Source organism: Anarrhichthys ocellatus, unplaced genomic scaffold, assembly GCF_004355925.1.
Source record: "Anarrhichthys ocellatus isolate YVR2014 unplaced genomic scaffold, GSC_Weel_1.0 scaffold47, whole genome shotgun sequence".
NCBI classification, from domain to species: Eukaryota; Metazoa; Chordata; class Actinopteri; order Perciformes; family Anarhichadidae; genus Anarrhichthys; species Anarrhichthys ocellatus.
The window spans coordinates 2924062-2938420 of NW_022280077.1; the positions used below are offsets into that span (position 1 = coordinate 2924062).

The 14359-nt window shown below is 41.3% G+C and overlaps 1 protein-coding gene across 1 annotated transcript; it reads right to left on the bottom strand.

The window, feature by feature from the left end:
• Positions 1-208: 208 nt before the first annotated feature.
• Positions 209-4719, bottom strand: LOC116395497 (protocadherin 8). The gene is made up of 3 exons (XM_031869434.1): positions 2118-4719; positions 1814-2012; positions 209-1511 (listed from the first exon to the last, which is right to left on the bottom strand). The coding sequence occupies exons 1-3, from the start codon at positions 4581-4583 to the stop codon at positions 1198-1200; spliced, it is 2979 nt and encodes a 992-aa protein (XP_031725294.1). The 5' UTR covers positions 4584-4719; the 3' UTR covers positions 209-1197.
• Positions 4720-14359: the final 9640 nt, after the last annotated feature.

Sequence of the window (14359 nt, forward strand, 5' to 3'; positions counted from 1 at the left end):
ACTGATCTTTCAGTCGGTGTTAAGAGGAAGTGCTGACTTATTTGTCAGTTATGCTTTACGCCTTTCATTTATTCACCCACCTCTTGTAGTTGATTGTCAATTAGGATATCTATTCATATAAATACTGCAGATTTTCGCCATGTTTTTCTCTGATTACAGGTGTGGAATGAGCAGATTGCACTCCTTGTAGTCAAACCTCTATGCAAAAGCGAGTCCTCTTTGGTCTTTATATTTCTATAAAATGCTAAAAGACAGCACTGACTTACAATACCGTGTACACAATTAGCGACGACACACAAAAGTAACCTTTGTTAATTATTAACTTTCTGATTTGACAATGGAAGAAATATGCTTTCATAGCCAATGTTACTCGGCCCTTATCATAACTTTGAAAAAAGAAACATAGTAAGAAAAGAGATTCAAATGTGCAGTGCTGCTGTTGCTTGGAAACAGATTGAAGCAGGTATTTAGATAATTGGTAGCTGGGAGGCAATCAGAAAAGGTGAGAGGATTCTTTGACCTTCAAAAAATGTGTAATTGTAAGAGCATGCAATTTGAAATGTAGTATTTGTATGCAAAGTAAGGCAGCCCAGTAACTGCATTGTTATGAAAAGAATATGACACTGGCTTATGCTTTCTGTCAATTAAACTGTGATTGTTGGAGGACCACATTGTATTTATTGTGGCTTATAAGCCTTTAAGGCAAATAAAAATGCATTCAGTTGGCTAATTGAGGTTATTCTCTGTGCTTTTGTGAATATTTCTTCAGGAAAATAGGTTGTGATTACATTTGAGAGCTGTAAGCTCAGATAGCTCACGCTTTAAACTGTTTTTAACTGTTTATTTGTGCAACAATGTGACAAAATCTACCACAAACATGGTAATCTTTCATATTGATTGTTTTCCACAGCAGAGAGGCCCATTTCAGCCTAAATGTCCATAGGTCATGCCCCTTAAATAGTAACACATGCTCTCAAAAATTCATAATAAAATTCTTCTTTACATTGAATCATTATGAAAAATATATTATTAATGTACAAAATCTTGCATATTACACATGATACAATGAACAGTCATATATGAGCCAAAAGACACATGACATACTACAAAACACTGCAACAATCCAACATAGATTCAATAAAGACAAAAGTACTGTACAGTATAAAGACGGGATCCCTTTTGATGAAAGTTCGATCTTTAAGCATTTGTGTACTCTGGAATGGACATCTCATCCGCTTCCTGTATTCTGGCCGGCGTCGGTGGACCAACGAGTATATAATCAAATTCCTTGTGTTGGACTTTTTCGTACACACTTTGTAGACCGTTGGTTTTGGGCATGTGAGCTGGATAGTAGTTTTCCCTTCCAGTGTTCCGGGGAAGTGAGGCAGTCTTGTTGAAGGTTGACAGATGTGGTCCGCAGGCCATGCTGGTGTTGGGCCTTGTAGCTGAAGGGCTCCAGCATCGGTCAGAGTGTCCCAACACTTTGCACTCACTTGTACATGCCCAGAGACCTGTGGAGAACAGCAGGGCTGTAAGGATGTAAAACCAATACATTTGCTGAATCACTTGGTTGAAGGTGTTTGGTGCTGAAGGACCTCAGTGAGCCCAGGTATAGGATCAATCATAATGTGTCCAGTGCATTAGAAACCACATTATTAAAACAGGGTACAATACGGTACATATAAACCACACTGTGAGAAGCAAAAGGGAATGCATGTCACATCACTGCATGGATTTCACCTCCTCAAATTTGGCTTATTCCTCTCAATTTCCATTTAATTATTTTTTCTCACATTGTTTTTTTGACACTCACTGTTTGTTGGCGGCGATTCTTTTTTGTGCACATCTCCACTTATGTCAGAATCACTATCATTGAAGTCACTGTCTCCTTTTCCACTGTCCTTGCCACTGATGTGTGGATCTCTTGCTGAGATTGTTGTGAAGGAATTACCCTTCCATATTGTTATTGGTCTGACTGTTTCTTTCCCATATCCCGGTAGCGTTGAGTAACCCTGCGAAGAGACAAAAACATTCGACACAGATTTTGAGTCAGGATTCAGAAAACGACAGTCGGTGCGAAAGAAACTAAAAAATATCTCTGAAAAATAATGTCTTACCTTTAATTTGCCGTCCACCACCCTGCTGTTTGAGTCGAAGATTCCTGCTGTCTGCCTGCCATCCTCACAGCCTGTCTCGGTTGTGTTGCTGCTGGCCAATGGAGGTTTCTCTGGAAATGGATGGGCATCAAACACTTTGCCTTTGTGGTTTGAAATCAATGAATCAACATGACCACTTTCCACTTTCTCCACATTCGGTGTGTCTTCTTTATCCTCGTAGTCCCCCTCCCTTGTCTCTTTTTTCCGGCGGCTGCAAATGGTTGTGATGAGAATAATAGCCAGCAGGAGGAGAGAGCAGCTCCCTGCCAGGACAATGATTATGGCTATGGACATGTCCCATTCAAAGAGCTCCTCGTTGCCATTTTGAGCCAAGGAAGGAATACTGGGTAGAGTTCCTTCTATGAAGCTGAAGTGTATAATGGCTGTGGAGGTAAGTGCCGGGGATCCATTGTCACTGACCGAGACTGTGACTTTGACATTGTCTGTGAGATCATACGTCAGCTGTCGGCTCACATGCACCTTCCCAGTGTCTTTGTTGATAGAGAAACCCAGGTGTCCCCCCTCGGTGATTTTATAGGACAGCTGTGCATTTATGCCTTCATCAGCATCTGTGGCCTTTATCTGGGTTACCACATAACCTGCAGGTGCATCTTTGGGCAGGAAAACCTCAGCAGATCCTTTGTAAAGGGGTGGCTCTATGATAGAAGGTTGGTTGTCATTCTGATCAACTATTTTTAGTCTGATGACAGCTGTGCCCTGCAGCTGTGGTGATCCCCCGTCACTTGCTTGGATGTGTATGTCTAGCAGTTTCATCACTTCATAATTAAAACTTCTTAGTGCATATATAGAGCCAGAGACTGAATTAAGAGAAACAAAGGTGTTCACTGGGGACCCCATGATAACGCTGTCCACAAGTCGGTACGCAATTTTGCCGTTATTGCCCAGATCGGCGTCACTGGCCTCAACCGTGGTGATATAAGCGCCCGGGGCGTTGTTTTCCGCCACTGAAACTTCATAGACAGCTTTGTTAAAGTGAGGGGCGTTGTCATTCTCGTCGCTAAGTCTGATGGTGTACTGAGTGATCTTTCTCAGCGGAGGTGACCCAAAATCCTCCGCCATGACCGTCAAGTTATACTCACTAATCCGCTCCCTGTCTAGGATTGCCGCTGTAACTATCATGTAGCTGTCTTCGTAAGCCTGTCGGAGTTTGAAATGGTCGTGGCCGTACAACGTGCAGTGGACCTGGCTGTTAACACCCGCGTCTCTGTCCAAGGTGCTGATCAGCGCCACCAGACTGTCCTTTTCTGCCGCCTCGCTGATGTATGCAATGCCTGTAGTAATGGAGGTCATCGGGGTGATACTGATTTCTGGGACATTGTCGTTAACGTCTGTGACGTGAATTATTATTTTGCACACGGAAGGGGTCGGGTTGGGTCCTAGATCAGTCGCCTGCACGTCTAGCTCATAGGTGTTTTTGTCCTCAAAATCCACAGTGCTCCTGAGCGTCAGGCGACCTGATTCATTATCTACCTGGAAAAGTTCTCGGATCTCATGAGAAACCTGTTTCCCGAACCCGTAGACGACCTCTCCGTTTAAACCCTCATCAGCGTCAACTGCGTTTAAGTCCAGTATAACAGCGCCAACCAGTGCGTCCTCTGGCAGACTGACTGAGAAACTATTCTGGTCAAAAACGGGACTATTGTCATTAAAGTCAGTCACTTTGATAGTTATCTTTGTTGACCCCGATCTGTACGGGTTTCCTCCGTCTGTGGCGACCAGCTCCACGGTGTATGATGACTGAGTCTCCCTGTCTAGCTCTTTCATTAGCACCAATTCCGCATATTTAACCCCATCCGCTCTCAGGAGCACATCAATGGAAAAATGACTGTTGACAGAAATTTGATAGCTTTGGATGTAGTTTGACCCGACATCGGCGTCCGCAGCTGGGTCTAAAGGGATGTGGGACCCCACTGCTGCATTCTCCGAGATCTCCACGACAGATTCTTTGTTTGGAAACTCCGGAGAGTTGTCATTGATGTCCTTTATTTCCACCTCAACGTGAATCAATCTGTAGCGGTCTTTGGAGAAATTTACCACGTCAAAAGTGATGAGACACTGTAGAGTGTGTCTGCAGATTCTTTCCCTGTCAATTCGTTCCCCGACAGTGAGTTCCCCGTTGCTTTCTCTCACCCCGATGAATGAATCGTTGAATTGTTTCATCATCCTGAAATTGATCTTGGAGGAATGAGACAGACTCAAGGACATGTCCTTGGCAAGGTTTCCGATGACTGTACCTGATGCGTCCTCCTCATTGGTCTGGTATCGAATAGTGTTTCCCTCGGACTCAGCCAGTGAGGCAAATACGAATTGATGGATTGAAAATATAAAAATCCACCGGTGCCAATAAGTTATACATTTGCCCTTTATCATCTTCGTAGTAATCCTTCCCTCGGTAAGCAGCCTCATTGTGTGCTGAACAGATGCGACCAGTTCACCTCCGGAGTGAGCTCTCCATACAAGCTCCCACTTTTATGAACTGAACTGTGCTGGAAGTGAAAGTTACTCGCTCCTTGCGCGCAGCCAGTCAGATACGCTTGTTGCCTCGCCTTCAACACAGCTCAAAATTCTGCAGTGGCGGGGTTTATACAGCTCCTCATGCTAATGAGACAAAGTGTGACCAATCCCTCGCTCTAGAATTAAAAAAATACCCCCTCGTGAAAAAAAAAGCTCTAAGCCTGTTTTTGAGAGTGTACGCTGAAGGAAGTTGCAAAATAGAAGAAAAGGGCACTAAGATATGCCATTGCTTGAAGATAGCCCCTGCACTTGTTATCGTCTTTTTACAGCCAACACCGAGTGATGTTTTTATTTAGAAAAAGCCTATTTCTTCTTCTTTTAATGTTTCGTTTATTGTCTATTGAGCGTGCCTATAAGCGCGAGCAAATGTGTGCATGCGTGCGCTCATTTGCGAATGTGTGTGTGTGCACTCACAAGACCAGCGCTGAGCAAGGATGAGGAAAAACAAAAAAACAACACAAAAAAACAGAATCCTGCTTCATTATTAAAAGCATCCACAGCACTTCTGAGGGAGGAGTGGTGTTTGATCGATCACTTGGTATGGCAATACTTTTATTCGTTTATACAGTTTCTTTCATTTACCTTTTGTTTACTAAAAAGGATGATCATCTCACATAAAACAGCAAGTGAATAAAGGAACATTTTCAGGAGTCTCACTGACAAAATGTTCTCATATCTGAGATCAAGAGGTTGTTTATCTTTCCAATCATACATTAGACCTTACCCAGCATCTCACCTGAATGGAAAATATATATATGTAAGCTACAAATACATGTTTATCTCCTGGGGTTTGACTACAACCCCCCAATCTGAAAACATAATATCCAACTGTTCTGAATTACAGATAACATTAGATTCACATTCAGAACACCGTGATATGGATGAGCGATTCACTATTGCACCTTTACGTTGCTTATTCAACTACACTATATTGCCAAAAGTATGAGGACAGCAATATGCACAGTGACATTTAAGACCAAAGTGTGCTTCAACTTTCTGGCAGGGATTTCCTGTTTCAACACGACAATGCCCCCCCGTGAACAAAGCGAAAGTCCATAGAGAAATGTTTTACAGAGTTTAGTGTGGAAGAACTTGATCGGCCTGAAAAGAGCCCTCACCTCAGCCCTATCCAGCACCTTCGTGTGGAATTGGTCGATGTCTGCAGTTGTTATCCCTCAACACCAGTGACCAGCCTCACTAAAGCTCTTGTGGCTGAAAAGGAGAAACAATTCCAAAATTCTATAGAAAGTCTATATATTAACATGGTTTTGGACTTGCGTATTCAACAATCAGTTGTTGCGATGTAATGCTGGATTGTTCTGGTTTTATTAAGGTCCATAATACTTTTTCATATTTTTTCGTTCTATACATCTTCTCAAATGCAATGGTGGGACACTATACACATACCATATCAGCATAATATATCCTCAGAATCCAACCACGTAATCTAGTCTACACTTCGCTTGCACATTCGACTGTATTGGATTGCAACACAAGCTCCCGTTTTGTTGTATTTGGCACAGTTTATGTAAACCCTGGTTAAGCTAATTTCCCACATTTTTGAAAGGTGATCATATTGAAAATAAATCTATAAATCTTCACTAAGGATGTGTTTTAATTTCCACCAAACATGTGTTCATGCCCATCCCTTCTGTGTAGATGCTCTGTCCAACCTCTAGCAGAGCTTATTAGATTTGATAGATTATTTCTTTTCTCCAGTTTAATTATGTATTTTTTGCACTTTTCCTCTGCCGTGGAGACCACATAGGATAGAAACCCAGAGATTAATTGTTCTACTAGCATCTGGATGCAAGTCACATGTTCGGGGCCTCTGCTCACTATTTACTTCTCCATCTACCGTACATCTTAATGGAGCGTGGAGAAGAGTTGTTGACAGTTTGTATTTTTCACAGAGCACTTCGTTAGTCAGCCGTATAGTCCACAGTGTACTACGGTTGAAGCATTAACAATAATCTAAAACACCACGCTAACAATATAGCAATAATGATCTGAAACATTGTGAAAAGCCCACAGAGACACATTAAAAGAGAAAAGGCTGCAGTTAACAACAAAGGAAGTGAACAATTTTATAGCATAATAAGCCTTCCAGCTAATGGAAAAAACAACTTTGACAGATTGTATTTGTTTCTTTGAGCAGAGGTTGGTCACTTTAGAGGATAAACTCTGTTTAGATCATGTTTAGCAATAAGGTAATATCCAGTATTAAAATTGCTCTAACTACAAACAATAATTGATATTTCTACTCATCTTTAGAATCACACCAAGGCTGCCAATATTTCTTGAAGCACAATGTTAACATTTTGTTTGTCGAAACTATCCACTCAAGGGAAATATACAAATGGACCTGAACAAGTTTTCTGATTTTAAAATGCGTTGTAAACATGTCAGAAAGCATGAGTGGGTGGCATTTTCTTTACCTTGTGCTGTCATTAAGCGGTTAAACTTGGAGGTGCTTGACTGAGGGTGAAATTTAGAAAAATGGTGGAGTGAACAGCACACTGATCAATCGATTAAGAATACTGGTTACAATAAAAGCTACACTAAGCAATATTTAATAAGTAACAATGGTTGAAATGAACATGTGAAATGTTCCAAGCAATGACGGGACAGAGAATTATCAACTGACCCTGTTGTGTGTTTTAACATTTTTAACTTCACCGTTTTGGCTTCATGCTCAGTGTCATTTCAATCAGATGCAGTTAGCTATTTAGAGCAAAAAACAACAACAACAACAACAACAGCAAAACAGCAAAACAGCAGACAGACACAGTAACTGGTGAACATAGTGGAGTATTTAGCAGCAACAGAGACAGGTGGTTTTTTATGGAGTTGGTGAAAACCAGACAGAGCTAAGTGGAGAGTGAACATTGGACTTGTATCCATCAGGCGGACACAAACATGACTCCAAGTGAAGGCTAATGTTCCATATCTGCTGGTTGTGTATAGGCAACATGTTACCATTTCATTACCAAAGAAGAAAAAAAAAGAAATTCCAAACTCAACTCTCCTGATGCTTGAAATATTGACGGAATTATATTGCATTAGAAAGCTGGTTTACTATTATACTCATCAAAATAATGAATGAAGAAGCAATCTGGAGAGCTGTGATAATATTTGTACAACTGATGGTGTCAGATTCAATGTTGGAGTGGTTCATTAATGAACAGTTTGATAAACACGAGTTTTTTTTTCTCAGCTCAATTTAGAGCCACATGTTACGTTGGCTGATTTTTACTTTAATGAGAACAGAGATGATCATAGATTCAGTGTGGGCGGTTATCTTTGGATTACATTAAACCAGGTCAAATGGCTGTGGTAATAGATGGATTATTATACTACAATACAGCGTTAGCTTAAACTGGCTCGCCAATGAGTTTATGTGAATTTATGAAAAGCAAATGTTTGTTTATAGTTGAGAAGGTTATTTGGCAGATGGTTGTGTTTTGGTCAGGTGTTTTTGCAGCGATGGATTTTCTGCTCATGACCTGTCAGATAGTCAGGCTGCATGGATGTCTGACTTTCATCTCAACATTGATCTACGGTTAAAAATGAAAATAATACAGAAAGCAGAATTTGATACTTAAAAAAAATATTTTATTCTTTATTCAATATGAGCTCAAAGTCACTTCCACGGGATGATGTAATTAATACTGCATTGCATGCTCTGAATCCAAGCCTTTGTTACAATTATTACATCTGTTTTTACTCGGGGTGAAAGCAATCAACTGTCAAAATCATCAGTCATAAAAACATTTCTGCATGACGCTGATCGAAAATCATGATAACATGTTTTATGAATAATGCTATATAATTGTGTCGAGTGCAGCTATTTCCATGAAAGTTAGTGGCAAATTATTCACAGCCTCAAACATATTCACCAACAGAGCAAAGAAAGCAAGCGGCAAATGGAAAGTGTACGAGAAAAAAAAAGAAAAAAATAACTGTTGCAGGGAAAGATATTTCAAATTTACTGTTGGCCCACAGACACAATTCCATATTTAATGGGATTGTAAATGCATTCAGTTTCAACGGATGCCTTTGCATTTTAAGTTCTCTAATCACTCTGGTCCATAATGTGCCTGAAGAAATGCCATGATAGTCTGCATTTGTGGAAGGCACTTAGCCTCGCATTCTTTTACAAAGATTAGAAATCAGAGGCAAATTATACTGTGGCGGAGCTCTGCTCAACTGAATATTGCTCTAGTGGGAGATCGCTTGCCTTAAAGAACTCAAGACACGGACGTCTTGACTCTCTTCTTTCTCGCTGTATGCCTTTCTCTCTCTCTCTCTCTCTCTCTCTCTCTCTCTCTCTGGCAAACTGTGACATTTAAGTTACATTTTCGTTTACGTGGGCCTTCTGACATATCAGCAAACGTATTACCACATATTACCACAGGCAAAACGTGTCGAATACTTAATTGCTGTGTTACACTTCAATCACGTGTACTCCCTGCTTAGGAGGTAGAAAATACCTTTCCCTCGATAAGTAATTGAGAATACAGTTCAGTTGTATGGAAGTGTAATTTTAGAGGAGACGCCGGTTTCAATAAAACAGTAAAGTTATTGTTATCTTCTTTTTTTATAGAGTTGGGGCTGAAAGGATTTCTGTTACCTCTGAGATAATGGGGTCACGGTCTCCTCCTGTTTAGCCGTGTCCTTTGTGTTACATTGGTACATATGATGACCTTGTCTGCATAATTGCCCCGTTGTATTGCCACAAGTGACACACTTCACAGGGGTTTAACCTTCACATGAAGGTTGTCTTTAAACATACCAGGCAGTGAGGTTATTGAGTCAACACTCATTTCAACAACTCTTTGAAGTCAGTTTCACTCACCAAGGCAATAGATCAGGACATTAGAAATCTGTGGACGCCTATGTGAGGAAAAAAAAAGACTGGCTGAGGTTTGTAGACCAGATACGAGAGGCAGTATGGATCGTCTTAGCTTATTATGGGCTGTTGAAATGCATTCTTCAAAACATGCTTTTAAATACAGGCTGAAATCTCAGATGGCCACAGATCCCACAGGCAACATCAGATCTTTTTGTTCTGAAGATGCTCTCCGATGATTAATTCAAACATCAAAATAAAACTCTGGTGTTTTCATATGCGAGAGTAAAGCCTCCGACGTCACATGGGGGGTTTCAAACCCCATCGGAAGCCTTAAACTCAGAAAGAAGCCAATGTTATGTTTTATTGATTCTTATCCTGGATTTTGGAGACAATCAGGCGGGTGAATATTTCATTTCTCTCTTTATGTTTGGACTGAGAGCTGTATCCCAGTGTTCAAGGTGTCTCTCCAGACATGTACCATAGCAGACATAAACAAAGTTATTAGAGGAGCAAGACAAGATTCAGAGGGAAATTGAATGCTGAGAGCTTTGGAGGGGCCCTCTGACAGTATGTTTTGGCAATTCAGACTGTCATGCTTCATGGTTCTTTGGGGAAGATGAGTGTTGTTTGACTTTGAATGTTACCATAGAGCTTATAGACTGATCGGTGGCCAGTCTCTTTTTGCAATATTGCGCACGTAAATTCAGAATTTATATTTTGGAATGAGGTGGTACACTATGGGTTTTGCATATTGGAAGCAGATCAACTTACATATGTACAGTAATTACAAAGCATTGTGGAAATGTAGGTCATCTTTCTCAGGCAGTGAGATTTTCTCTTTTTGTGTGTATGTTTTAAGAGGAGGCGGTGTTATGTGTGTGCGTGTGTGTGTGTGAACACATATGGGGGGGGGGGGGGGGTAGGGGGTCATATCTGTAATGCTGCGAGGCCATCATGTCTCATACAATGCAGACGGAGGAGGCGGCTTCAACATTTAGTGTTTTCTTGCCACAAGCGTTAATATGGCTGTTTCTCCTCGTGCCGTTTTGCTGCGAGCAACATGGTGTTTGAGGCTTGTGCTCTACAGGACTGGAAGAGGTATAATTATGTAAATTGCATTCAAAGGAATCAGCAATAGCTCATGTGGAATGGATGTGTCAACAAGGTGTCCACATTCACTGTGAGAATTTGCTAATTAAACATGACACCGTTTCTCTCTCTCTGCACATGGGCTCAGTAAAACACTGCGGGATTAAAAACAAATACTGTGGTGTATATTGTGTTCACTGGCTGAAAAATAATCTTCTTTCGGAAAAAAACAGGCTTTCATTTTCCCACTGGATGTATAAAAAAAATTGCCCCCAGAGTTCACTACAGTACCATTAAACTTTGTTCATGTTGTTGACATGTGTGTAATGAAAGTGCCTAAACTTCAAACAGCCTGTCTGCACAGCAGCCTCTCTGATGCCCTACTACCCAAACGGATGATTTATTACACTGGTTATTTGACTGGCCTACTAAATGCTTGAATTCAATTTTGACAGCAAGCGTAGATAAACTACTTTGCCCAACAGTGGGAAAAGCACTGTACCTGAAAAGCAAGGATTATTCCAGTCCATCAGGAAACATATCTTTCCCTCAATGAAACAGTCTGCGCACACTGTTCCTTATTTATAGTGAACTTATCAACATGGAGAACAAGACCGAGGGGAACAGCCGAGTAACCGTCTCCTCAGCTTTGGTTGTAGTCAAGGCACGTGACGTGGGTGAATCACTGGGACGATTTAATGAAGGAGAGACAAAGTGCATAGAGAGCTCGTGAATGACACTTGAGTGCTGGCAAGGAGCGAAAAAATGACTTTTGAAGTTTCTCGTTTACTCCCTCCTCCTCTTGCGTTTGCCAACGATAAACTGGCTTTTCAGATTTAAGAAAGTGCATGGCTGAAATACAATGAGAGGCTCATCTATCAGCCCCTGAATAGTGAGAGAAAAATCTTATGGCTATGTGGAGGGAGGGGGGGGCGCTGTCGGTCTCTGATTAGACCGTGGTCCAGTTCTACTCAGGGGGCTTGCAGCGCAAACATCAACCCTCTCTTCTTCCACTTCAGATCCTTTGAACCCCTTGAGAAAAATGTCCTCACTGTGTGCTCCCTTTTAAAGATTTTCTCTATCAAATGTGCCAGTGTTCGTTACAACGGACACTTATTGCAGATTAGTTGTTTATTATGTAAAAGTGAAAAAAAACAACCATCTCCAGTCTGCGCTTCTATCACTCGGATGCAAAATGTCTTCGGCCCAGTGTGTGAGTGAGTGAAGCTGCAGACGAGGCAGTCGGAAGAAAAAGAGGAGCATTGGAGATGCCTCTACAGTATGTGGGGATATGTCAGTCCAAACAAAGAGGAGAGAAATACTGATACAATTTCAAACATCTGCCATCCTCTTAACACACAGACACACACACACACACACGCACAAAGAACGTAGCACAGTTACACACAGAGCTGCATTATAGAAAGCTTTTATGATGTTTCCAGGGCGTCAAGATCTTAATTTTTGATGCCGCTTTATGTGCATCCAGAGCATAAATTGTCCTCCCCATTTTTCTGAAGTGATAAGAGGTAAACACCAAAAACCAATAACTGTCAGCCCAACATTAAATCAAACTGACAAGTCTCTTAAAAGGTACGGCCATGAAAAATTAACTGCCGGATTTTTGAGGAGACCGAAATGTGGAGTTTTTTTCTTTTTTTCTTTTTTCATCCATCTCAGCCGGTGTGATCTACATTTTCTTCACACCGGCTGGCTTTAGTCTGAGCTGGGGTACAAATAATTTGGATGGCAAAGCTTCATTCAATAGCGACTCCAACAAAGTGAATTTAAAAACTCTTTTATTACTTTATTTCAGACAAGAATATTAAGGTCATTTCTCTTCTATCATTTACCATGTGAAGTTGAATATTACCTCGTGTCTTATCCTCATATTTCACAGAAGCAAGTCAAAAGAGGTTATCTTGACTTGGATATACTGACTCAGGTCGGAATGGTCATCATGACTTCCTGTTAGACAGCCTCAGAACTCCCAGTCTAATTCTGCGACCCATGAGTGAGGACTTTAACGATTTTAAGGGCTCAGTAATTCTCAGCTGTGTCCTGGGTTCAGAAAAACTGAGAGAGAATCAAGTCAAACCCACGGAATACGTGCGAGTGACATTAAATCCTTAATAGTTATTGGTAAGATATTAAGGGATTAAAGCACCATGGGATACTGAGACCGAATTGGAAACTATCTGTCAAAAATCTTCTCTCAGATTACCATGTTTCATGCTGATGTGTGTAGCAGCCTTTCTGTATTTACCATAAATCTCATCAAAATGTCCCTATATGGCAGTACTGGAAATGCAGACTAAATTTAGAGAAGGGAGAACTTCATTGCCCTGACACATGTAGGTCTTGAGTCACTTGGCTTTGCGAGGTTTCCTGAGAGCAATCACACAAAGATTGAGCAAAGGTGCGGCAAACTTAAACATGTCAGCCAATTTCAGATGTGTGAAGCAACAGAGTGCTTCAGCAGCGCCAGCGGCTCATGGCCTTGGGCCTTGGGCTGTCTAAATCTGAAATTCACAGTTCAGAGCACACCCGGAGATGGAGCCGTAGAAATCCTTGATGCCCTGCACAATGAGGCCATTTCATAGTAGATCACGGCAGTCTCTTGCTGGTGTTGAAGTGAGAGGAAAAGCATTTGACAGGCCAATGAAGAATTTATTCGAAATGTCTTGTGGTGTTGAGAAGATTTGCGTGCTCTTCAAAGAGCTACGAGTGAAAACATAGAATAGAAACCCTTTTTATTGTCATATACACGAAATTTGACTTCTGCATTTGACCCATCCCTGTATATAGGGAGCAGTGGGCTGCCAATGACAGGCACCCAGGGTTCAGTGTCTCACTCAGGGAGGATTGAACCATTGACTCTGCAGTTACCAGACAACCCTCTTAGGCCAGTGAGCCACGGTCGCCCCAACATCGGAGGGCACACAGATATGAGTTTGTAAAACCATTCCTCCAGCCTGGTTAAAGTGCTTTATCACACTTACACCAACTCTATGTTTTGAAGATTGATCAGTCAGTTATCCACAGCATCTTGGGTGATTTTTTTTTGTATGTCTGACTTGTCAGTTTGATTCAACACAGCACTTCTGACAGCGTGTCCACATAGCCTAAGCAAACCACACAGATTCCATGGTATCTAGCTGTGCGCAGCAGTTTGTATGGAAACATACAACCAAGAGAGAGACGCTGAACATGAGGGAGCATCAAAGAAAGTGATTTAGGCTGACAAGAGAGTTCTCTGCTTGATGCTCGTGGTGACAGCCTGTGACAGTGCTCAGGTACAAAACCACAAATCTGCCTTGGGTATTTTTACAAAGTATACTTGTTGCCAAACATGAACTGAAGGAAGTGTGTGGCACTTTAAAGGGTTGGGTCATGCAAATTATGAAACAAAAAACATTTTTGCATTGTTAACAAATCCCATGAAAAGGCCAAAGCCAGCAGTGCATTTCTCCGTCTGTAGCACTCAGCTCTTCACCCATTTTGTTTCTACTGAAGAGAGAAATCTTCATAAACAGGTCAACGTCATGGCCAAATATGTTCCTAAATCAGCTGCACTGTTGTTTTTAGCTAACTTAATTCAAACCACAGTAAATTGTGCATTTGTTCGGAACTATTTTCACCCACGGCTTTGATGCGGCAGCAGGTATTTGGGGCACTTGATTCAAAATGTGTGTGTCTATGTATTGTCATAGTGAAACATGTC

Bases quoted from the DNA above. Each gene is read 5' to 3' on its own strand.
- LOC116395497 (XM_031869434.1), bottom strand. From the start codon at position 4,583: ATGAGGCTGCTTACCGAGGGAAGGATTACTACGAAGATGATAAAGGGC. The intron at 2,013-2,117 runs GTAAGACATTAT...GTCTCTTCGCAG, and splicing joins TGGTGGACGGCAAATTAAAG to GGTTACTCAACGCTACCGGG. The intron at 1,512-1,813 runs GTGAGTGTCAAA...TGTTCTCCACAG, and splicing joins AGAATCGCCGCCAACAAACA to GTCTCTGGGCATGTACAAGT.